This window comes from Xiphias gladius, chromosome 21 (genome assembly GCF_016859285.1).
Source record: "Xiphias gladius isolate SHS-SW01 ecotype Sanya breed wild chromosome 21, ASM1685928v1, whole genome shotgun sequence".
In the NCBI taxonomy this organism is placed as follows: Eukaryota; Metazoa; Chordata; class Actinopteri; order Istiophoriformes; family Xiphiidae; genus Xiphias; species Xiphias gladius.
Genome location: NC_053420.1, coordinates 15,737,737 through 15,764,110, shown reverse-complemented (window position 1 = coordinate 15,764,110; position 26,374 = coordinate 15,737,737). Strand labels below are relative to the sequence as shown.

The window sequence follows — 26,374 nt, the reverse complement described above, 5'->3', positions numbered from 1 at the left end:
TGAAACTGTGTAGTAGTATTTATTCCTGTCTGAATGTAGACAAACACTATATATCCTAACACCCCAAACTCTGAACTGTGTATAGATTTTGGCATTAGAATTAATTAACATCAGGGATCATACTTATATGAAGCTGCACCCCTAAAAGAGAATAGTTTCACATTAATTTGCTATAGTCTTAAATAGTAATATCACCACGATAGATTTTCTGATCTAAAAATCCAGTGTCATTTAAGTCTTTTAGCTTAAAAAAACTTCAGTTACTATTAAGCTCTTTCAAAAGATAATCTGAAATTGTCTTTTTTATTTTAGCCCTATTTATCCTATGTAAACTGTCAAATGTGTATAATTTGCGAAATACATCAGGAGAAATAAAATAATAAAAATAAGTCGTTTCTGGCTTTAATTTTCTGGGGGAACAATGAGACTAGGAAAGTTGAGAAATCGTATCCTCTGATGTTTTTGTTCCTCTTGTTATGGGATGTGACATGGATGTGAAGATGATGTGAGGAGAGGGAAAACCAGTCAAAGGCAGCCTTCAAAATCTGTTGAAAGTCCAGCTTTAAACAGAACCTTCTGAAATTACTGATGAGCACAATGGATAACATAAAGCAGTACTGCCGCACAATGCAGCTTTGTAGCAATACAGCTCAAAAAGAAAACAGATAATACTATGAATTCATGTAAAACTACCTACACCGTTGATGCTTTTAATATGATCAAGCTCCTTCAAAAGTATTTTAGAGAACAACATGAGAGAAACATACATGAAAGTCTGTAGCCCCATGAAAAAGGACCCCCCCCCCCCAAGTGGTTATCTGTTTTATCTTGGCAAACAGACAAAACTGACACTGACACCAAAATTATGTGTATGTGTGTGTGTGTGTGTGTGTGTGTGTGTGTGTGTGTGTGTGTGTGTGTGTGTGTGTGTGTGTGTGTGTGTGTGTGTGTGTGTGTGCAAGAGAGAGAATGCCCTGTTCTTCTATTGGTTTCTACAGGTTAAAAGAAAGGACTGGTTATGTTAGTTTCAGTGGCCACTCCTCACAGAAACCTATTTAACTCAATTTATTCTTGAACAGGGGCTGGTGTTTTCATTCAGAAGACAATTTTCAGAGGAGGAAACTCTTCAACAGCTCAAGGTAAAGTGTGCATCTTTCAGGCTTGCCTTCTTTGTCTTGTTTCATAATGTTTTCATATCTGATTTTGAAGATGGAAAATTTGGTAAATTTCTTTGGCCCTGTCCAGTTCTAGTATCTATTATTACCTATGTGGTATGCCATTCAGGAAATCATTTATGTGGAGGGAAACCTGAGAGTGCTGAAGAGAAACCGATAATTATCCCTGTGTACATTAGTTAATATGGCTTAACACTAGCTTCATGTCCTGCACTGTTAAAAGGGTTAAAATGGACCAAAAACAAAACTCACGGGGGAAAATTAATCTGATGAACCTTGGGACCGCACCAGGACCAACTCGACCCAAACCTCAGGGGAGGGAACAGTGGGCCAGTAAGGTGGAGTTCATCCTGGCAGCGGCTGGACACCTTGTTGGGCTGGGAAACGTCTGGAGGTTTCCATATCTTTGTTACAAAAACGGAGGAGGTAAATCTTTGTTGTTGTGGCCAGGTGTACATCATGTACATAAAGGCTGTGTTGTTTGTTCCCTTGCCAGGGATTAAGATTTTGTTCAGTTAATAGCTGGCTTGTCGGGCAAGATTTTGCAAATGCCAGCAGTGAAAAAAAACCTTGAAGTCTGATAGCAAGTGACTAGGATTTCTTAATGTTAAAATAATTACAGCTCTTTACCTGCTGTGTAACGACCAAAGGACAAGCTAGCAACTACCAATTAACCAATCCTTTTGCCCCCTAACTGCATTCAATTGTTCAAATCATTATTTCTGTGAACAAATTTATGCATTATTACATGCACTTCATGCACCATTATGACAAGATTTTTCATTTTTATTTTGAAGGGGCTTTCCTCATTCCTTATTTTTTGTTCTTGTTCACCTGTGGCATCCCACTCTTCTTCCTGGAGACATCTTTGGGCCAATACACCAGTCAGGGTGGAATAACATGTTGGAAGAAAATCTGCCCTCTTTTTGAAGGTAAATCTTCACAGTATTTGTAGCTTGTTTTTTTTAATCAGCTGCAAATACAAGAAAATGTTTAAAACAATATTATTTGCTGACAAAACTGCCACCAAAAATTGTCGCTTTTAACTCTTTACCATTATTCTGTAATTGCCACTTGTTTTCTCAGTTGCCTGCTGTTCAGGAAAAGTTACATTTAATTTAGTTTTTGTACACAATCATTAAATCTTGAATTAGGTCTACCATCCGTCTACCATCCGTTAGACAAACAGTAATATTCATGTGTATTCATTGTATTGCAGTTTGACATCACAATCTCTCTACAGGTATAGGTTATGGAGGCCAAGTGGTTGTTTTCTACACTGGGGTGTATTACATCATCATACTGGCTTGGACGTTTCTCTACCTGTTTTCATCGTTCAAGTCTGAGCTTCCATGGGCGAGCTGTCACAACAGCTGGAACACAGGTACAGGGCACCAAGACTTTATTTGCCATCGATGACGCATACACGCGTGCAGTGTGTGTATTTTGCTAATCAGTTTTCACAGCCTCTGTTATTTTTTCATGTAAGACACCTGTTTCGAGCACAATCAAACGTCCCCTCTGCTCTTGTATGGAAATAGTTCATCTTCAGTTGTGGAATTTTGGGAGTAAGTAGCATGAATTAATTATTCATGAATTAATCATCATAAAAGGGCTGCCCTTTTTTTTTTTTTTTTTAGTTTTTAAAATTTTTTTTAACAAGATTTATCTTTTTCTTAAATAAACTTTGTTATAGGAGGAGAATCTTGGGTCTGTCCAGTGGAATGGAGAAAATTGGAAATATTCGTTGGGACTTGGCCCTTTGTCTACTTCTTGCCTGGACATTGTGTTACTTCTGTGTCTGGAAAGGAGTGAAGTCCACAGGAAAGGTACAGCACAATCCTAACGGTTATTTGTAGTATTGGATTTCATGTAAACTTTTGTCTTAAAGTATTTAATTTTTGAAATACCGCCACAAATATTGACTGTTGGTTGTGTCCTAGGTGGTCTACTTCACTGCCACATTTCCATATGTAATGCTGGTGGTGTTGTTTGTTCGTGGTCTTACATTACCAGGGGCCAAACACGGGATTATGTTCTACCTCTACCCAGACCCATCCCGCCTCACGGACCCACAGGTACTGCTATCACATCATCACCATCATCATCATCATCATCACTCAAATTTATTTCCTAGTAATTACATTTATATACTACTATTTTGTTGTTCCCTTTATGTTTTGGAGGAAGTGTAATTGCTGCCTTGATTATGTTTACCCACAACATTCTTGGAAGACATGAGAGTCGCAGGGACGTGGTCGGGGTGGGAAGCTTGTTTATAATGCAGATGACTCCAGACCAGGGAAATAAAGAAGCTTTGATACTACTAACATAAAGATGCTCTGTCTCCTGCTTTTAAGTTACTTTTGACTGTTTCAGTCTTAAAGCAAGACCACGGTGTTTCCCTAAACCTTAATCAAGTTCTGTGAGTGCCTGGATCTTTACAAACCTAAACTGAACTCATCCAAATCCCTCAGGTATGGATGGACGCTGGCAGCCAAATTTTCTACTCCTATGGAGTTTGTACAGGTGTTCTGACATGTTTAGGAAGTTACAACAAGTACAGCAACAACTGCTACAGGTTTGTATTATTATATCTTCGCCGATTCCATTGAATTCAATTTTATTTAAACTCCTCACCACTGACTGTAGTTTGGATTAGATCACGAATTTAATCATTTCATGAAATTCCACCTACAGAGACTGCGTTTACCTGTGCCTGCTGAACAGTTTCACCAGCTTCGTAGCTGGCTTCGCCATCTTTTCTGTGCTTGGTTTCATGGCGAAGGAGCAAGGTGTGGATATATCGATGGTGGCTGAATCAGGTATGGAATTTTAATAATACTTAAAGGAAACCCAGATAATTTTGTCTGAATTTTTTAAGAATATGACCATTTTCTCCATCTACCTGTGAAGGTCCAGGTTTGGCATTTATTGCATACCCTCGAGCTGTGTCTCTAATGCCACTTCCTCAGCTCTGGGCTGTTGCCTTCTTCGTTATGGTGATCTTCCTGGGATTAGACAGTGAGGTAGGACTACTTATCGACTCTGTTTGGAATGAAAATGTTTCTGATTTCTGATTCCGACTCCACAATGTAATTCTTTTGTAATAACATAAAAATATCTATTTTGGTACCACAGTTTGTTTGTCAAGAGGCATTGGTCACAACCATCTCCGACATGTATCCCTCATTGTTTCAAAGCAACTGTCACCGTAAACTCCTCCTTCTTGCCATTAGCGCTGTAAGTTTCTTAGTCGGCCTTCTGATGGTTACAGAGGTGAGTGGTTTGTGATAACGATTTCTTTAATCAGTTAAGCCGTTATTTATAGTATGTATCAGTGCTTTATAACTATTAAATCCCACAAACAATTATAAGTGAAGTCATACAAAAGAGGAACAGATTCACTGAAGGGAACATTTAATGGTATAATAATTTGTAATTATCTTTGAACAGAAGAAAGAACATCTTCTATCCATTAAGGGTTACATTTACAAGAACAATCCACTTCTGTAAAATACACCCACCATTTTTAGCTGTACCTGTATTCGGTCCATACTTTCAGAATAACACAATGGACAAATAAAACATGTGGAGGATGCAATGATAACCTTGCACTGAATTTCACTGAAGGTTTCTGTCTCTTCTTATTTGCAGGGAGGCCTTTATATTTTCCAGCTGTTCGACCACTACGCCTGCAGTGGGATGACACTACTACTTTTTGCTATTCTCCAATCTCTCTGTATTGGATGGGTCTATGGTAAGGAGCAGTTTTAACTTGGTAAAACCCTCCTAGAGCCACTGTTTGATGCCTTTATATAGTCTGATGTTGGACAGCCTAGTAGATCTTGAACCAGTGGCTCCCCACCTGAGGGGCTGTGTGACAATTAACAGAACAGGATAGCAGGAAAAAACTTTTTACAATTTATGCCATGCAAAATCTCGCAAGTTGACACTGCTTTGTTTTAAGGCCTCACAAGACAAAATGGTTCGGAATCCCTGGTTTAAATCCACAAAACTTTATTTGAAATGCGAGTTGTGATCCCAAAGTTTATATACTGTACATGTTACACTTTGTTTTCTAAATTTGAAAAAAAAAGTGAGGCCATAAATCTGAAGTAACTAACACTACTTGTTTTCTGAAGGTGCAGATCGTCAATATGATAATATAAAGGACATGATTGGATATCAACCGTGGCCTGTTATGAAATATTGCTGGCAGTACTTCACACCAGCTATCTGTACTGTAAGTAATGGAAATGCACTCGGACCTGCCTGGTAACTTTGTTCATTACTAACTAGCGAATGTATCTGTAAGCTGCCAGAGGCCTCTGTCCTGACGCTAGTCCTCGTCTCAACCAGATGGAAACCAGCACCACTGATGTGGAACTATATCACAACCCCAAGGCTGTTCAGTGTCATTTTGAATGAAATTTTTAACAAATCTTTGCAAGAATTTATCTCATCACTGGCTTGTTTCTCCTGAAGAAATATTAAATTATATGATAATCCAAAGAACTTTGATATGTGATATTATATAATATATTATACAAAACTTAATCTGTAGCTGTCACCACCACATTTACTTTAAGAAAAAGGAATAAGTGGTTAATGGAGCTGACGTAGCAAACAGTGTTGCTGTATGGGGTTCTCAGCAATGCTGTGTACACTTGTTTAAATATGATAAAATATTGTTAGTCAGCTGATAGCTAATCAGCCAACGCATGTTACGACTTCAGTTTCCCTGTGTTTTTCTTTAACTAAATAAAACACACAGTAGCAAAATTTTTTTTGTGTGATACAAATTAGTAATCTGATCATTTTTCATCCTGTTTTCACACCCTCTCTTCTTTTCTCTCTGCTTGGGTTTTTTTTTTTAGTGCACATTACTCTTCTCAGTGGTCAAATATTCTCCACTCAAATTCAGCAACACTTATGAATACCCCTGGTGGGGCTACACCATTGGAGGATTTTTTACTCTCTCGTCAACACTCATGGTTCCTCTGTGGATGCTGTATGCTGTGAGTGTCACTCCAGGAACACTGAGACAGGTACTGCCACAAATTTGTTAATGCAACAAACAGAAGTAGGTCAGACAATACGGTTAGAAAGGTTACAAGCTAAAAACCGTAATGGTATAAGTTCGCTGCTGACTAGTAACAGGGTAACTGAGTGAATGAATGTAAATTTATACTGACACTGACAGAGAAACTGTATTCCATATGTATATTCTATGTTGGTCACATCTGGCCGACACTTGATCTACCTAAAAAGATCAGTATTCGCACAAATAACAATCTAGTGTATTAGACTTGTGCACCCCTATTTTCTTATAGTCAAAGGTTCACATCTGTACCAGTTCTGAATTAAGGGAACATTAGCCACTGTCCAACATGCAGTAGGTATGGTTATGGGCTTCCTGTAACTGTTGACTACTTGGCACTGTCATTTTATTTTAGTTATCTGATGCAAAGGGCCTTCTTTCGCAGAATGCTCCAGAAGTGTTCTCGATGTGTTACTGTTGTATGTCGGAGTACGAAAATAAACTTTAGGTTTGTAGAGGTCACATTTCAAATGTGTTCACAATCATTGCTCAATCAGAAAAATTAAAAGCGGAATTTTATTTGGGCCTCCAACAAAATCAGTAGTGAAGTCGGTGAATGTGGCGCACTGAATGAGACGCCCATGTGACGCAGGTCTAATCCCTGTCACCAAGTAGAAGATAGTGGAACAAATGGTGGGACAGTGCTGAAAAATCACAGATCAATCTTTCAGGTTCAGTATATTTTTTGTAATCGCAGTCCACAATGACACATACTGTACATTCCTTTTTTTGATCTGATGCCCCGATTAGACTACATGTTTTTTCATTTCATGTTACAAATCCCTGTTGCAAAAGTAAAACTGTTCTCTAAATCTGACTCCTCTGTTGTGAAGGTTTCACTGCATGAAAAGAAGGGAATCTGGAAAAATTTGGCACTTCTGAGAGTAGGATGAGTCTCACTGTTTTGGCCTTTATGTGGAAATAAGTACAAACCTCCCACAAAGACAACAGTTACAGAGTATTGCAGGGGTTTTTATGACAGTTCAGATTTTACCACTTCTGGTTGCTAGTTGAGTGCCTATTCCCAAGTATGTGGACGTATTTAGATCAGTAAAATATGAAGTTTATGGTAGGAAAGAGTGTGCAGAAGTCCAAAAGTTTGCGGTGTTTATTGCTGTTTCGTTGTCTGGATTTGAATCTTTTCATGCAGTGTTTAAGCATAAAAACAGTTTGGTTAGGATTAGGGAAAGATCATGCTTTGGTATAAGATAACTACTTTGTTAAGGTTGGGGAAGAACTCTGGTCATGGTCAAAAGAAACCAGTCTTCACTGTGGGTTGGAAAAAGGAAACAAAAAGCGTTGATCCCTGGTAAAGTCTGAGGTGTTGTTGACCTGTCCAGCCTCTGTCCTCCATCCCTCTGCAGACTCTGTGGCTCTATAACAGCCTCATACTATGTCCTCTTTTGCTCCGGACCGACAAAATCAAAGGAAATAATACTTCCCACAGCTTTTAGAAGGCTTTGTCACTTTAAATTAAAACCTTCTGGTTTTTGGCCATTTACTGAAATGCTGTCATTTGTCTGGTGAAACCAAGCAGCTGGTAACTCCATGAAAGTCAGAGAAAACATGTGGCTGTCTGCTACAATAAAAGTTAGCAGTGATGATGAGGAAAGCATGTGCTCCTCAGTGGTGCAAATGCATCGTACTTGTTATTTCTTTTGAGCCTTGAACCCGGCCCTTGGTGACCAACACTCTTTGTTCTTAAAAAACAAGTATAGGTTCAGCAGATGTATTATTTTGTTAATCCCAGTTAACATACTGTAATGACATTAATTGCCATTTGTCTCCCTTTTCCTTCATACAGAGGCTGAACGTTCTGTGCACCGCAGCAAAGGACTTACCTAATGCAAGGTTCAAGAAAGCATCAAACCATGAAGCGTTCCAGACTTTCACAGGCTTGTACACACTACGCAAGACAGAAAACCCTGACAGCAGAGAGGGCAGAGCTCAGAGGACATCTGTCGTTTAAACTGCAAGAGAAAAAAAGAACTGCAAACACAAGAAAGACTTTTAAATCTCTTGTCTGTTCCAGCTGACAGTGTATCTGTGACAACGATTTATGTTGCAGAAGCTCTTGGAAATCACACTCTAAGAATTTAAAGAGTGCTTATTACATAACTGCAGGGAGCATGTTATTGTTACTGGGGAATAAAACAAGAAGTCTGGGAGAAGGGGTTTCTAAGGAATTAATCTACAAAAGAGATTTATTTATGTTTTAGGAAGGAAAGAAATGTCTTTTCTTTAAGTATAAACTGTTTCATATACAGTATCTCTTGTGTATAGGTTGGGATTTTTAAAACAATGTACTTCTGGTGAGATTTATATTAATATTAATTACTTGATACTTATTAGATTGTTATAGAGTATATTATGATCTTTATCAGGTAACATACATTAGGTTTTGAAAACCCTGGTTAACAATGATCTAAAGAAGTTTTGGTACCATTAATTTTAAAATTATGATACAAAGTAGTAGAAATTTTGGTTTAGTACATAACTATAGGGTACATTACTATAGGGGCCATTCTGATGTATTTCATAGAGAAATTCCTGAATAAATTTCAAAATAGTGATATATTTAATGATAATACGTTAGAAAAGCAGATATATAAAATAGGTAAGGTAGAGAGATAAAGAAGGTTGAGTTGTTTGGTAAGTAAAGCCCTTTACAATGCACCACACCTGTATTTCACTGTATGAAAACTGGGTATGCAGGCTGTAATTTCACACGTTGATCACAGAGTAATATAACGCGTCAGTGTTCAGCCGTGTTACACTTTAATTACAAGATGAGTACACATTATTTGGGCCATATCTCTGTTACTCCCTCCTTATTAACATGCACTCAGTCCTTCAGTACTGAAGTTTGAACTTCTGAGGGACCAGCGGCTTTTGCTGTGAGGATGCCTCTACAATGATGAACTCCTTTTCAATATCTTCTTCTAATTTGCTTATGAAAACCAATTTTATCAAAAAGCTAACTCATAATCTTATGTGAACTTGCCAAAACATGCTAACTCACATTTGTTCTTGCTATTTGACTAAACTTTTTAACAGGTCCGTTGATTTTCCTTTTTGTTTTATATTTGTGTTTTTATAAATAAATAAATGATAAAAAAACACTTTGGGGATTGTTGATTTAATAAGTAAATAACGTGAGGACAGTGAAAGTGCTGTGTATAATTTGACTACCTTATTGTTTATGTAGTAACTTTTATGGCAGGACATAGGAGCTGATGGAGCACATCTAATTTTATTTTCAGCTGTATTTGCCTGTTGGTCTGTTTACCTTATAACTAATAACTTCACTTTTCCCAATCCTCCTATCCTCAAACTACTCTATTATACCTAAGTGTAGCCATGTTTAAAAAACAAACAAACAAACAAACAAATACAACCACTTGTACTTAGCTATGACTCTTAGAATACACCCCTTTCCTTGCCTTCTTTCCCTCCATACCCGATACTTCATATTTCAAAACACCTTATAATGTAATTTGCCTGAAACCGATTGCTTTTCGTACCCAAATCAGCCCTAGCGGTTATCATTTTAAGGTAATTATATCACATCTACTTTATGGGTTTATGAGCATTTTCCCACATTTCCTGTTTTGTTGCTAAGTGACAGTACTACTGTGTGTATCACTAAGTAAAACGAAAGGGAAGGTACAGATCACATCTGACTCCCTTCATACTGGGGATCACCCATTCTGTACTATGGCCTCTGGGAGGCGCTTTGGGTCTCTCTTCCAGACATTCTGATTCAAGAACAGTGGGTTTCCTGGACTCTCAACTCTGCTCCTTAGTCGCAGGGGGTTATACCCATGCTAGGGTTTCCACCAACCCTTTTTGTGTGGGTTGCACAGAAAAATGACGCAAACTGGAGGGATGTGCTGTTCCACAGGTGAACTAAAATAAACAGGCTAGAGCCAGTGCTGCGCTACAGGACTTGAGCAGTACTCCTCCCTCAGATCTGTTGGAATTGACAGTAGGACATCTTCTGGCTGAACTGTCACATTACACGCAGATGCAGGAAGGACCATGAAGCAGATGGTTTGGTTAATTTGTTGAATAACAATCACTTAAACAAATTTGAAGCATTAAACTAATAAAAAAAAAAAAAAAATCGGGAAAAAAAAAATCCCTCAATGTTCAGAAAAACCTCGCACACATGAAGCTGAAAATGAAAATTCACTGTACCGGCAAGAACTTCTGCTAGGGTAATAATTGTGCTGTTGTTCCATACCCATTTAAAGTGGATTCAGTCAGATCATTTGGAGCATAGGGGCCGTCCTCAGGATGTTTCCTGAGCTCTATCAAAGATCTCAAGACTTTTAAAGCAAATCTTCAAACCCAATATCTGGATAATCCAATTGCAACAGGTAACACTGGCATATTCCTATTGTCACATTCGTTTTCCAAATATATAAATCAATATACAAAAGACGTTCTTATGCCATTAGAGATTCACCTCCTTACTGACAGGACACATTATGTTGAGTAATTGTGATGATGACAATGGAAATGATGTTAGATATTTTTTTGTAACTGTAGCTACGATTTATCCTCACCCGTATAGATATGTGCTCTTCTTTTTGTCATTTGTGCCCTCTCCTTCTTCTTTCTCTCTTTCTTTCTATATCTATTAACTATTATCTTATTTTTGATTTACAAATTTTACATATCCTATAAAGATTTATTTTATATTTATAAAATGGAGAAAAATGAGACACACAGCTAATATGTACACGAGATCAGATTCCTGCATAAATAAAAATATTTAAATCATCAAAAAGCATTTTCATAATATTAGGCCTATTGCCTATTGTCAAATTACACACTGATAAAGGATTTGATGTGACGCTTGTGCTTTGGCTTAATATTTTATCTACCCATGTTTATATAAATTGGTTGGACAAAACATTAGAAACACTGATTATAACACAAAACACTTCAACAGCACCACAAACTGCAATCTCCAGCAGGACAGTGAAGTTGAATCAATGCATCTCCAAAACTGTTTAAACAAAAACTGAATCATAATCTTCATGAAAGTAAGATTAACTGCAACACCGTTGTATTAGACAGCATTTTATTTTTTAGCTATGTGTACCTAACAAACTGGCAACTGAGTGTATACCTGCTTGTTTGCTGAAATTAAAAGGTGCCGAGCGGTATAAAATAGACCACCAGAGGGTGCCTCACCAGCACATGCAGTGTCGGTAGTCCTATATTTAATTTACCTGTCACAACCCATTGGACTCAGTAGGTCTGAGACCACTTTCCCCATAATACACATATATTACACATATACACACACACACACATATATATATTTTTTTATTCATTGGTCAATAATTGTTAGAGATTCCCCTGTAACATTATCGGAACTTTGGGAGATGTGGGTGATACAATGAGATGTCGTGGAGAGCTTTTGAAGGACTTTTAAGAATGATTACAAGTTCCTGAATGCAGTATTGGTCGGTTGTAACATCTATGCACAGGGTTGGTGGGAGAGTTGAGCATTAGATCTTAATCCCTTGGTTAGTGTCTGGGCCACAGAGCGTAAAGTTTATCCCACTGACACACCATGACCTAGTACAACATTTAACTTCATTATAAATTTTTATTCATTTTGAATCACTTGTCGTGATCGCTTCACATAAGGCAACTCAAATGATTTTCATGTGTCTGTCTCTCTGTTTGATTTTTTCCTCCCTCTATCTTTCAGTTTCTCCCGTTATGGACGACAAAGAAGAACAGCAGTGCTTACAGTGAAGAACATTGCACCAAAGAATGTTTTGAATCTTACAATGATTAATTGAGCCTCAAAATGGTTGCCAGTCAGTTTCCTGTTGATCAACTAATCGACTAAATGTTTTAGATCTCCTTGGAACAGATATTAGAAATGCAGTGGTCACTAACATACTGCACGTTTTTTAATTTTGCACATAGTAAACGAGGGTTTCTGTGGTAAATTGTCTGAATTATATAATGCAGCTCAAGAACAAACCCTTCCTTCCTCCTCATACCTTGCTTCATCACATTACTCATTGCTTTCACCATAAGAAATTCAGACACACATCACATCTGCATGTGATGAGAAAGTTCTGCTTTTTTATTCAAAGAAATCAGATTTTAGCATTTGAGTCACCTTGAGTAAAATCAAGTAAAATGGGTGAAGTTAGGAAGCCCTTACTTTCATTGGTTGATGTTTAATGTGGTACAATATATTCTGGACCGGTCATGTAATGTGTCTTCCTGACCCACTAACAGATTAGCTACAGTTCCTCTTTGTCACAGGTACCGGACTTCCTGTTACAGTTTCAACTCACTTAACCTTCGCAGGAGTGTGTTAAGTACTTGTGTAGCTGTAAATCAGAAAGCTAATTCCAATTACCTGTTGTTTACGTGTGACTTTAGGCACAAGGCAGGCACCCTATTGATCTAAGCTTTTTCAAACTTCTCACCTGCGTCAGGCTTATGAGTATCTCGAGGCTTCTATATCAATCTCATTTAGAGCTCAGCTCTCACATCCCTGTTGTACCAGGTGCCCCACATAAGCAAACCACCACTCCGACCTCTCTCCAATGCTAAAACAGCTTGTAATGCCTGGATTTTTAAACAATAGCAGTTGTACAAAAATCTTCCTGTTTTATGATTTACTGTGACTGAGACAGTCAGGTTATAAATTCAGTTAAACATAATAAACAAAATAAAGTTTTATGTTCATCTATCTATCTATCTATCTATCTATCTATCTATCTATCTATCTATCTATCTATCTATCTATCTATCCACAAAATTAACACAATATGTACACGAGGATAAACCATCAGGTTGTGACAGTTTAAATTTATATTGCAGTAATCTTCACTACTCTTTAATACAGAATTTTATTATACTATGCTTCATAGTATAGTTTCGTATGCTTCATTAGGAGTCAGTGGGGCCTCTCTAGTGGCAACTAAACCGAAAGAATCTGATCATAAATTTAAAAAAACTACATAGGAACAACATGATTAAATATATTCAATCTTCAGTCTCTGTATTCAGAGACAAGCCGAGGTCTTTGACCTCTCGAGTCGGTATGTGGCTGCTGTAATCAACTTTGAAGACTACGTGAATTGAGGGAGACAGGTGTCACCTCTAACGTGTGGTCTGACTCCCAGACGACCTACTCAACACCTCTGAATTGCGCACAAGGTGTGAATCCAATTTGTGAGGATTGGAGATTAGAAAAAGGTCCAAACCCCTCCGGTTTAACAGCTTGCTAGTGACAATTTTTGGATGCTAAGCAGATAAACACAAGCTCCTTGCTCTGGAAATCCCACTTGTGGGAATTGGCACACTTATGAAAGCTGTGTGACAGATGGTTTCCTGTTGATACATCCATTGCCATTGCCATAAATGATTGTATTATCATTCGAATTTGTGAGGATGAGTTTTTCATTTAGTGTCAACAGTTTGAATGTTTGATTAAAAGAAACCTAACTTGCTTGCTGTAACTGGGGCAAAGTGGATACTCTTCATATGCAGGTTAGTTGTTAATAAGTGTAGAGCTGCTTTTATTAAGTTCTCAAAGGGGCCATGTTATACCAGTGAGCTAGAAAAGCACAGCAAATAGCAGCAACAGGGAAGATGTATGACTGCAAACTTGTGTACTTAATTTTTAATGCAATAAACGTCTTTTTATTACAAGTCAATTTTCTAAAAAAATGACAAAACTTTATAGGCAATCTTGAACTCACTCCATATCACACTGGGTAAGAGTTACACTTACCAACAAGTACTGCAGTTACTGCTTGTCGTTTTTCCAACGATAAATATTTTTGTAATGAGAATATATCTTCACAAATGTTATCCATTAAATCTCTGAAAATGTATTTTTGGAAAAGTAAAATCTCTCCTTTTATAATATCACTTCATGTGACTGATGTAATAAACGTTTACATTACAGAAAGCAACCGTAGTCGACAGATCAACCAATCTGCATTGCGCCTGCTGTAGGCTGCGCTGTCTGTTTCTTCAGCATTTTGAGGGATTATAAAACTCCATAGACCTCCACTGAATTACCTCCATATATATCTAGACACCATTTACATTTTGAAATACTCAGAATGGCATACTGAAAAAACATAAACATAAACGTTTGAGGACAACACATACACATGGATGGATTACTGAATGGCTGTACTTGGCACAGGCCCAGGGGCCTGAGAGATCAGTAGGGCCTGCTGATGCCCCGTATGAAGTAAATGTTAATATTTCTTGTTTGAAAGTCATAGAGCTCATTTGAAAGACATAAAATGACCACAAAGAGAGGCAAAACCTCCACAAAAACACGCAAAACCACCATAAAGAGCTGCAAAACAACTACAAAGACACACAAACCACCACAAACAATGTGTCTCTTTCAGTCTGGGGAATCTACATTATAAAGGAGGGGTAGGGGGCTCTTTACCTGTCTGTGTCCACGGGCCCGTTTTTTTAATCCATCCAAGCATGCACAGTTTGAGACACATCAACATTTTAAAATGCTTGCATTGCACACATTTATATACATATACTTATAATAATAGCATGTATTTAGAACTCATTATTAGTTGCTGTATATAACTAATCAAAAGTGGTGGCACTCAAATTCATTCAGTAATTGAGCCATCGCAAACAGTACAAATATCATTAAGTTCCAACACATTCCAAAATGATCAGTGCTAAACAAGAACAGATCACATATGTCAGGTTTTTTTAACTTTCATATGTAAGTCATGAAAGCATGAGACGCACTTCCATCCTCTCAGCCAATATTAAACAGCACAAACACCATTCAGATTGGTGTACTACTAGAAAAATATAAAAATAGTTTGAGTGTTCAAATACTAGCAGTGTCACCCAGTAATTAGCGACCATTTCTTATATGTACGTTTTCATCGAGAAATATCTCTTTAGTTCTCATTTGATTATGTACTTCAGTGCAAAATACATATATTCAGTAAAAACAAAAACAAACAAACCAAAGCAGTTCCTTAACTTTAACCAGTCAGCATTTTAGAACTGAGGCTCCTTTCGTCCCCAAAAAACACAACTGTTCTGTGAGTGACCTGACAACTCAAATATTCAATCATCATGAACTTTACCATGGAAACTAGTCATCGTTATTTGAGAGGTGGTGTCAGTATTTTTTTAAGTGGATGGCTTTCTGCGTTCAGCAGGAAACTTTGATATCTCCAAACGCCGGCTGACACTGCAACAGAATTGAGTTAAGTTAAATCAGCTGTATTTAGCACACAGTAAGTGCGACACTATTTGATTAAATTATTTACGGTACACTAAACAATGTCAGGGCTTATGAAATGGACAGTGGTTAGATTAACATATAAGCCTCTGGTTGCTACACGAGTTGCTGCTGTATTTCAAAAGCAAAAACTAAGCTAATAGATTTAGGGGAAAGCAAAGTGGTTCAATCAGTAATGGGGTTTTATCCTCAAAGTTGAATTAGGTAATTGAATTTTGCATCTCTAACGAAGTAAGCTCAACTTCCTCATCAAGGACTGAACCCTCCTGTAATGTGATAAGCACGGGTTCTATGAAACATCGTTCATTACAGGACAAACTGGCTCATTCCAGCCACTAACGTGGTATTTAAATTGGTATTAGGGCGTCTATAGTGTGTGGTAGCCAACAGCTTCTGTTTAGTTTCAGTAAGTTGAAGACGGATCTTTTATGGGTATCTATCTCAGAATTAGAGTTTCAACAACCTGCTTAAATGTAAAATTAGTTGGCCGATGACGATGTGAAGAGAAGCCATAAAAAAAAAAAAATGTAAAGAGTAATCTATTTGTCATTTGGTAGCATAGCATACTTGGTAGCAAGTATTTTCTTTCTCAATGCAATAATGCAGGCTGAGTAACTAATGTAGATTTAAGTCTGGAAACAAGTACTAAAGAATTGATTCATCCCACTCACACATCACCTCTCCAATCTTCTTTTACAACTATTCATGTGTATAGTACCATACAAAGTGAACAGTGACTCTGCGAATGCATGGCCTGTTTTTCATATGTCAAAGGAGACACTGTCAGAATAATTAAGCTGACCTGTAAACGAGAAGAGTGAAGCTACACTGAAATGGATTTTTATTGTAAAATAATTGGTAATTAAAATGCAAATCCTAATCATCCTAGTCATTCATCAGATGATAAAACAAAAAAATTTCGTGAAAACCTGTATAGTCTTTGTGTGTCAGGTTTCTTCATGGAGTGCGTCGTTTCATTTTTTCAAAATCATTTTTTGGCTGTCAATACGAAGACTGTCCAAACTTTTGTCATAAAACTAATATTTTTACCCACCTCATGGAAAAGTCAGGAAGGAAGCTGAAAGGAAGTTAATTAAAGAGAAACCACATCTCTGGCAACCGCTTTTTTTCTCCTTCGTTTTATGTTCCAGTATTTCCATGAATAGATGGAGCTTGTAAATGGTTTAGTGGTAAACACTCTTACTGTAACTGAAAAATTGAATGGTTGATACTCAGCTACTGATCTGGTCTTTTAAACTGGTACTAAGGTTCTGAGTGTCGCAGTCATTAATTAACTTATTAAGCAACACCTGCACTGCCGGCACGACCTATACGCTGCATAGGCAACTACGGAGGGCCCTGACCCAGTATAGGGGGCCCCCGGTCAACATCATCAACAGCCCTCTGGCCCAAGGGGCCCCCATGTAAATCATGTCAGTGTTTGGATTTGATTGGCACAGGTGCTGCAGCAACCGCCCAATCGATCATTACGCTGCTAAAATTATGATATGATTTACGACATGATGTACGACATCCAAGATGCAGATATGCCTCCACCGCCTCCTAAAGAAAAATTAAGAAAATGAAGAGAGAGAGAGCAGAAGTTGGGCCTCATGTATGTTTCACGGAGTCATTCATTGCAAATAAAGGAATTGATACAGATATTCTTTAGGAACTCACAATTCTGTCTCTCGCTCTCTCACACAAACACACACAAACAGTCAAATTGAACAAAGCTTTACAGCTTAAGGGAAACCTCGGATTGACAAGTTACGTATGTTGCCAAGAAACATACAATATTCCATTTGAAATAATAGTGCATTCATGGAACACAGCATCTTGGGTTTGAATATGGAAATTAATATGAGAATAATAGTGCTTTCAAAAATCTTTGGATCCTTATATGAAATGTCTGAAATTGTAATACAGGTGGAAATAAAATTATGCAACTTCAAAGTTACAGATGAGGAATTTGAACAAAACACTGAAAACACTGACGTTGAGCCAGAGAAGCTTCCGGTTATTTAAGTGGAGAAAATATGAATTATCGTTTTTAGACACAGGCTGCACTAAGTGGACTGGACAGGGTTTTGCTTGTTGCTTCAGCTACTAACTGTCACTGTGTTTATATGTAGTTGTTGCTTTTAGGTCACAATTCTTCAAAAGCAAACACGGATCCAATGTGATTATGTTTTTTCATGGAATGTCGGGGATTGTTGGTGATGGCTGTGAATTAAAACAAGTTCGAGAGCCTGCTGAGTTTGTTTAACTTCAGCAATTGGTTTACCATCAAGTGATGTAATTTGCAAGCCGATGATAATGAGGTAATAAGTTCTGGCTTGTCTAATTAAATAAGAACATGATTCTCTTTAACTGCTGGAGGAGTCACATCTGACTTCCCAATAAATGGATTAACCTAGTCTCAATTAAAAGGCAGACCTGCATGAACAACAGACCACCTAGTAAAGACGGTAGGACACAGACGTATGTGAACAATGTCTATTACTTATATACATGCATACTTATAATAATTAATTATATAATTAAGGCACTGTTGTTGGAGTAGTGATTATATTCTGCTCGGTGTTTACAGGCAGGTATGGAAAAGGTAAATTATCGGTGTCTGTAAATTTCTTCAAAGGCTGATTTGAAAACAAAGCCAATACTGCATTTGTTATAACAATGAAATAGAAATCATAATTAAAAAAAAAAAAATTCCTATACAGGACTGTAGTACTCTCACACATTTTTCTTTATATTAAAATCAATTTTTCTTCTCAAACAATGCTGCTCCTCTTTTACACGGATCATCAGCCGGTGAGGACTTTTACCTGGTACCTTCTAAACTTTAGCTTCAGCCTTTTCTGCATCATTTTGGTTATAACAGCAATCAGGTGGACACTAAAGGCCTGGTTCAGACCTGGTTATCGAATAAGCGGGAAACACCACAAAAGTTGGGGCGAAGAAAAGTTTGACCAGGTCGGGGTTCGAGGGCAGACAGAGGACCCCTTGTCCACTTAGTCTGAAATCATGGACTCACTTTTTCAAAACTAGCAAGGAATTTCAGTTTTTATAATGACAAATCTGCAGCTGATGCCATTGGAAACTCAAGATGCTGTACGTGCAACACAAGGTTTCAAGGCTGGTATCGCAACAGTAGCTAACTGAGGGGCGGCAAGACTCGGGGAAGGGTCCATTCCTGTCAGTGGCACCTTGGTTGTGCTTTCCCTCTAACACAATCAGGTGTTGGCTGGAATGCTTAGAGGATATAGGATCTGGTAGATGGGGGAAGGTAGACTGAATTGCATTATGCTTTCCTGGGAAGCTCTTTGTTGCCAGTTAAAAAGTAGCAGCTTATGTGTCACAGAATCGCTCATTGCTGTCTACTCCTTTCTACAGTGGAGTTAGCATTGAATAGACTGCAGTGCAGAGGGAACAAGACTTTCCAAATGAACGATGTTGCTTGCTTGTGTTATAAAATTTCACATTGCATCTAACAGAGAAAACTTTAAATTCAAGCTGTTGTTTAGCAGGTGATCAACTCTAACTGTAAGGTGGAAAATTTTGATCTCACAATGCTGCGGGTTTTTCGGTGAATTATCTTTTGTTCAAGTCATCAACTAAAAAATACCTGGTTGAACCAGGTCTCAACCCTTTGAATACCCTCTTCCATATCTGTCACCTGGCTTTACACCTTAGTAAGTGGATTATCCAGGATAGGAATAAGTAGCTCCCTAGTGATGGGGACAAAAGCTCAGTCAGCCCACAACTACAGTATGTTACAGTACAAACACAAAAAGGATGTCTCACTCATATTGACCTCAGACTCTTATGCACAGGTGCAAAAAGCTATTTTACTGCACATTTCACTGTAAGTGAAATGGCATGACGCAGAGTATAGGGCTTGGGGTGGTGGTGGGGGGGGAGTGTGGGGGGCGGGGGGGTTAACCTCACATAATGCCTCTTCTACCGTGCAGGTTGCCATTGTACAGCATGTGTGTTGTCTATTTGTTGTCTATAAAATTGGGCCAATTCTCATCAGAAGTGAGGGTTCAGTGGGCTGCTACAGACATCGCAGAAAATGAGACTGAAAGAAAAAACGAAAGTAAAAACAAAGGTGGAAAAAGTTCATTGTATAGTTTAATAATTAGACATTATACACGTTGTTTTTTTTTTACATCAAAATCCATTACAATAATTAGTGTACTGTAGCAGTTATTGACAATTGTATTAAATAGCTCAGAAAACAATGGCAAATGTCCTTTTTCTTTGGATTTAACCCAACTAGAGAAAGGCTCCAGATTTGACCTTTTTGACCCCCAGGACTGCCCATACAATCTGTATCTGTCTGTGAAACAGTTATGCTGCTTTTACAGTATATTCTGATATTCACAATATGTAAATGGTTAATGGTGTTACTCAGTGGTGAATTACTCAGGTTGAATTGTGAATCTTCATGGACAACAGTCTTACTCTCAAATTAGTTTTATTATGTTTTTGTTTTGCGTCATTATTATTCATTTAAAACGTCAGGGACTTGCAGCTGACCGTCAGAACTCTACCTGTACCTAATACTTCAAACCCAAATGAATGTATGTCATGCGAACTGGGTCAAAACGTTAAATTGATAATTCCTGGGAGCTTATAATATTCTTTGCTCAGAACAGCTGAGCCACATCTTTAACTAATCTTCCTTTCACTACACTGCACTCACAGGTGGCAAATGGTCTTTTGATGGGACCAAACTGTATTTCCTACTGTAAGAATCTGCACAGCCAGGTGTTTAGAAATGAACCAGTGCTTCAGTAATAAAATGTTTACATCAAAACTTACCCAAGTTACCCAACTTTTTTTTTTTTTTTATCTATGCTGTTCCACAAAAGCTCACAATTTTCAATCAGTGTCTGGCTAACTTCAAGTGCTGGATATATTGAGATTTTTTTAAAAAAACATTTAAATTTCAGCAGATCTAAAGTGGTTGGATTCATCAAAGACAGTAGCTACATAAAATCACAAATGTATAAAAAAAAAAAAGTTAACATGATACCTGAGGAGCAGGTAACCGATTTATCTATTTATTAATCTAAAACAAACAGCATACTGTCCTCTGCCATAGTACTAGTGGGGCTGCAGCGCAGCTTTATAATGTGCCTAACCTGCACTCTGAAATCCTATTAGAAAATGTTAGCTGCATCCTGACTAAATGGATCGTGATCTAAGCAAATTATAGGGTTCGGTCTAAGTCGTTGTTTAATGGTGTTTAGGACATAAACACATTTTGTTCAATTAAAAGTGCTTTATTAATTTAAAACTGTGTAGTGTACACTCTTGTATTTAAAGTACAGTTCACTCAACTCCTTCAAAGGTAATGTCATACTACAGTAGAACTTGATAGATAGACAGGAATTTATGTCGGAGCTGTTCATGAAAGAAGAGACAAGAATCTGTCTCTCAAATGTTATGTGTCCTGATTCTGTGAGACTCATCGTTCAAGTGATGAAACACATCCTACAAAAAAAAAAAGTTGAGCTTTGCTATGCTGGCAGCTAGTGATTATACTCAGAGATTATGGGCTAATTTCTCATGCAGATCCTCTTTGCTCATCTTGATCCATTGTGAGTCTGCCCCTGTGGGCTATATAACCATAGCTGCAGTATCACATGTAACAAGTTAGGAAGCAGACTCTTGGCTGCATTGACAGTACTCCAAGGTTACTCTACTCAGCCAATCCAAATCCTAAATCACAAAGATGGAGAACGGCACGGAGGGCAAAAACTTCTACATCCCCATGAACAACAGGACGGGGCTTGTGAGGAATCCTTATGAATACACACAGTATTATTTGGCAGATCCCATCATGTTCAAGCTTCTAGCTCTCTACATGTTCTTCCTGATCTGCACTGGCTTCCCCATCAATGCTCTGACTCTGTTGGTCACGGCTCAAAACAAGAAACTCCGGCAACCTCTCAACTACATCCTGGTCAACTTGGCTGTGGCTGGACTCATCATGGTCTGCTTTGGATTCACGGTCGCATTTTATTGTTCCCTCGTGGGCTATTTCGCCTTGGGAAAACTTGGTTGTGCAATTGAAGGATTCATGGCTACTCTGGGAGGTAAACTTTAGGAAAACGGTTATTTTGCAATTATCACACATGTAGATTGTGTAATTGTTTGTCTAGTAACAATTTTTTTGACTGATGAATTTAGGTCCAACTGGTGTAACAGATGGTAGGATTTGAAGATCCTCATGACAACTTTTGTCCTCTTTTTTTTTTTTTTTTTTACCAACAGGTCAAGTGTCTCTGTGGTCACTTGTGGTTCTAGCTATTGAGAGATACATTGTGGTCTGCAAACCCATGGGTAGCTTCAAATTTACAGCCACCCATGCTTCAGCAGGTTGTGCATTCACCTGGATCATGGCTTGCTCCTGTGCTGTTCCTCCTCTGGTTGGCTGGTCAAGGTAATGAACAAATTCCCCAAAATGGATCACATGACCCTGTCCACATCAGGGATGGCAGAATGGAAAATGGAGAAGACCTTTATTGAAACTCTTTTCACATCAGAATTACCGCTGTTGTCTAGATTTATGTATTTATATTGATCTTTGTCCATTCTTCCTATTTAATTGCAAAAATTTTACGCACCAACTTAATTACTCTGTTGTAGGGATGTGCATGTGCATGACAAGGTTTTAGAAATATAGAGGTCCGAATAACGAGCTTGCTAAGGGAGTTGGGGGCATGGCCCCATGAAATTTTTAGAGTTTAAAAACACAAGGTCAATTGATATTTATATGCAACTGTTTTGGGCCTATGCTAGGATAATCTTATAATGACAATAAAAATATGTAGGAGTACCTCATTTTGCCACGCATTTCAACGCTTTACAAAAACTGAATTGAAAGAGAAGCATTTCAACTTCCGCTTAAAGTTCATCAGTCCGACACTGGATGGATGGAATTAATGTTTACTAGCTTGTTAATTCACTTAGGTGAAACTAACTAGCCGGCATCATTATGGACGGCCACTGTTTAACATAGCGCAACCTCACAGGAGCTATTCTCTCGATGAATGGCACTGAACTGCAAGCAGTCTGCTGGTAAAATTCTCCAGTTACCTGGATCACGCTTCCACGGATTCAGCTGTCTGTCCGGCAGTTATTTCATGACTTTCATAATGTAAAAATTGGCAAAAATACCAAGGTCCAGTCCTTGGGCACGTCAATGGTGATGTGGCTATGTTACTGGAATCCAGTAGGGCTACTAACCTTTAAGAGATAGTTTGGGTATGTTTACCTTTAATAATAATAATAAAAAAAAGGTGAGAAAGATACAGTAATTGGTTTAAACTGGAGGTTTGTTTACGGCCTGTCTTGTCATGTGACTTCTAGTGTAGCTCCCTCCTTCTAGTGATGATGCTGCTTCTTCATATTTCAGCCACAGAACCAACAGGAATCATGGCCAAAACTAGAATAATAATAAATACCAACTTCAGTCTTCAAACCAGCTCAAACATCCAGTTCTACTTATTTAATTAAAAACAATGTAAGTGTAAACAAAATGACTAAACATGTGACTTGTAATCTATTAACTTATTGCTCCAAAGATTAGAGGAAATAGTTTTCCATCAGTAATACAGTGGCAGTTTATTTAAAAGCTTGAATTGTATATAGTTTGACTGTCACAAAAGCCATCTAAAAACACCCATTGATTCAATGAAAAAGCTGAAAAGCTCAATATTTGCATCCGCCAGTACTGATATATGTGAAAAATGTGGATGCGTTATGGGTGTGGAAATGGCTGTGGCTAGGTTCAGTGGTACAGGCATGTCTTTCGTAAATCCACTTTGGCCACTAATCCTTATGCTGGTACAGCCACGTACTTATGGCTGTAGTACACACCCATACTTGGATTTTGTAGTTTCATATTTATGAAACTAATTGCATGATTTCATACTGTGTTTTAATGAATCTACCTGATAGCAAACAAATATGTACAGCAGAGAGCCATAGTACAGCTATTGCCATACCAGAAAATGTTGGTTCATTTGTTCTGGGATTTTAACTGGTGGTTCTGCTGATGAAGGTCTACTGACACATTTTCTGTCCATCTTTTACTTGTTCAGCTCTTCTGCAGATGTCACATAAGATTTACATGCAATCTTAACATCTGATTAACATATTTTAGCCCCACGTAAATGTTTGGAGATCAGTTTTCTCCCTTTTAGATGATTGTAATTTACTTCAACCACTGCACCTAATAAAACCTATTGATTTTGAGGGGCAGTTTGAAATCCTTCCTCCAGTCTTTCATGATCAAATATTAATGTGCTCCACTTTTGGTCCCACTACCAGTATTTCTTTGAATAATTTGGACACTCATAGTACTGTAATCCCTCAAGAAATCCTAGTATTTTCACTGTACAGTGGCCTCTACCTTGACATGTTTAAATACAGCTCTTCCTGAGACTGATTTGCTTGACTTTCAAAATCTTAGGTTAGACACAAAAAGGTTATGATACTGTATTATAATGTAAACACTGATATCTTGCATCAAATACTGTTTGTCTTGTATTCACAGGTACATTCCTGAGGGTATTCAGGTGTCCTGCGGTCCTGACTACTACACTCAGGCTCCAGGCTACAATAATGAATCATTCGTCATGTACATGTTCAGCTGCCACTTCTGTGTTCCCGTCTTCACCATCTTCTTCACTTATGGAAACTTAGTGTGCACAGTGAAGGCGGTAAGAGACATGAACTTAAACCTAGTGTGATTTTTTCTCAAATGCAAACTTGTTTATAAGGAAAACTTATTCATTATGCTTGGCTTTTATGACTTAACTTAAATCCTGATCCTGTTGTTTTGCTAATCTGAAATCAACAAGAAGGGTACAGTACATACAATAACTGACGATGACCTAATGTTCAGGCTGCAGCCCAGCAGCAGGATTCAGCATCCACCCAGAAAGCTGAGAAGGAAGTGACACGTATGTGTATCCTGATGGTGTTGGGCTTCCTCACGGCCTGGACCCCATATGCCAGCTTTGCTGCATGGATCTTCTTCAACCCGGGCGCTGCCTTCTCAGCTAAAGCCCTGGCTATCCCTGCCTTCTTCTCAAAGAGCTCAGCACTGTTCAATCCTGTGATCTATGTGTTGATGAACAAACAGGTATGGTACTTGTAGCACTTGTAAGCAGTGTACATACACTTAATAAACTGTTTATAACAGCGCAGTAAGGAGATTAAACGACATTTTAAGTAATTATTAATATATTTGTCAACAATTATAACTTTCCTTACAAAAGTACATATAGTAAAACATATGGCATAACATAAATGTAATCATTCTTAATTATACATGACTGAACACATGAACAAATCATTGTAAGGTGTTAAAAAGCATTATAAAGTGTTTATATACATTTGCAAGTATCTTAAAGGCAGGTTTAAAACTGTTCATAAATGTGTTCAAAACTCAGAAAGATGAGCGTGACTCAGGGTCAACTTACTAGATTTCTTCCAAGGCTTCTGGCTTTACTGAAGAGTAGACAAGAAATATGACATTTTAAATTTAACTGTAATAAGTACTTATAGATTCAATAAAAACACTTCATGTTTGATATTCATACCAAATATGCAGACATATTTCATATTGTTACGAATGTGTGATATTGTCAATTATTCATCATCCGTTTATAGAACCAGTTACATGTAGGGATACTTTACAGAAGGAATGGTAACTGTTGACAGACATACATATAATAAGCATTTAGTAGTATAAGTGTCCTTTGTGCTACTACATGCATATGTTTATTCATATACCTTTTAATCCTAAATAAGTGTTACCATATCAGATCGTTTTGTTTTTGTTCTATGTTCTTTGATTCCTCATTTTCTAATCACACAATACACTCTGCTTCCAGTTCCGTAACTGCATGCTCTCTACAGTTGGAATGGGCGGTATGGTGGAGGATGAGACCTCAGTATCGACCAGCAAGACAGAAGTGTCCTCCGTTTCCTAAACACAGACGAATCTCAACAGCTCTAATGAATTTTTTTTTTTTTCACATGGACTAATAACATTTCACTATAGACAGTGGTATCATTTGGTTACACAGTGACCTGGACCATTTCTTGTTCATGTCACGTACGGTGGAGCATTATTCAAAGTCGCTCTGCTATTAAATCAAAGGAAATATCAGCATAACTTCTCACAACAGTGAAACAGAATGTGCTGTGTTATCTGGCAGGCTATCAATCCCCATGAGTGCCAGGAGTTTGTTTTTTTAATTATTATCATTTCTGAAATTATCATCTTTTCTTAAAAACTTACCAGCACTTATTTTGTTCTGCTTTATTGAAACTTTGTTTTTTGAGGGCCAGAAAATTGATTTTCTTGGCCAATTGTGTATATATTTTATAAATACTTATCGCATTGTAAATGTAGGTAAATAAATGCATGCATCCAAAATGTGTCTGTCTCTTTTAAAATGTCTTTTATGAAAAATATATAATTCTACATAGTAGTTTATAGTTTAGGTCATCTGTTATTGTATTTGTGCAACAACTATATTTAGCAGCAGTTTTAGTCATTTGCTGGCTGTACACACTGGAGAAGAAACACCTCTGCTCAACAACTACGATTGCATGGCACATCCCCCAGGTGCACCACTTTTCTCTCACAGACATGTAGGCCAGGTGAATTAGTGGAACTGAATTGCCAGTGGAGTGTACCTGTGAGTGTGTGCGGTTCATATAGTGCATGTTGTTAGTTGTGTAATAGACTGGCAACCCGTC

At 37.8% G+C, this 26,374-nt stretch overlaps 2 protein-coding genes across 3 annotated transcripts; both read left to right on the top strand.

Annotated features, from left to right (window-relative positions):
- Nucleotides 1-1,405: 1,405 nt before the first annotated feature.
- LOC120807247 (sodium- and chloride-dependent GABA transporter 2-like) lies at nt 1,406-8,248 on the top strand. The gene is made up of 14 exons (XM_040159024.1): nt 1,406-1,601; nt 1,973-2,107; nt 2,419-2,559; nt 2,665-2,743; nt 2,872-3,004; nt 3,119-3,253; nt 3,653-3,756; nt 3,876-4,000; nt 4,092-4,204; nt 4,317-4,454; nt 4,833-4,935; nt 5,321-5,421; nt 6,056-6,226; nt 8,084-8,248. Exons 1-14 carry the CDS (start codon nt 1,406-1,408, stop codon nt 8,246-8,248), a joined length of 1,839 nt encoding a protein of 612 aa, XP_040014958.1.
- A 9,532-nt stretch (nt 8,249-17,780) lies between these two features.
- opn1mw1 (opsin 1 (cone pigments), medium-wave-sensitive, 1) lies at nt 17,781-25,599 on the top strand. 2 transcript variants are annotated; one of them, XM_040158777.1, is made up of 6 exons: nt 17,781-17,792; nt 21,333-21,690; nt 21,869-22,037; nt 24,156-24,321; nt 24,507-24,746; nt 25,501-25,599. In XM_040158777.1, exons 1-6 carry the CDS (start codon nt 17,781-17,783, stop codon nt 25,597-25,599), a joined length of 1,044 nt encoding a protein of 347 aa, XP_040014711.1. The 2 variants fall into 2 exon arrangements, with proteins under 2 accessions (XP_040014711.1, XP_040014712.1); XM_040158778.1 differs by lacking the exon at nt 17,781-17,792 and having other exon boundaries at nt 21,327-21,690.
- Nucleotides 25,600-26,374: the final 775 nt, after the last annotated feature.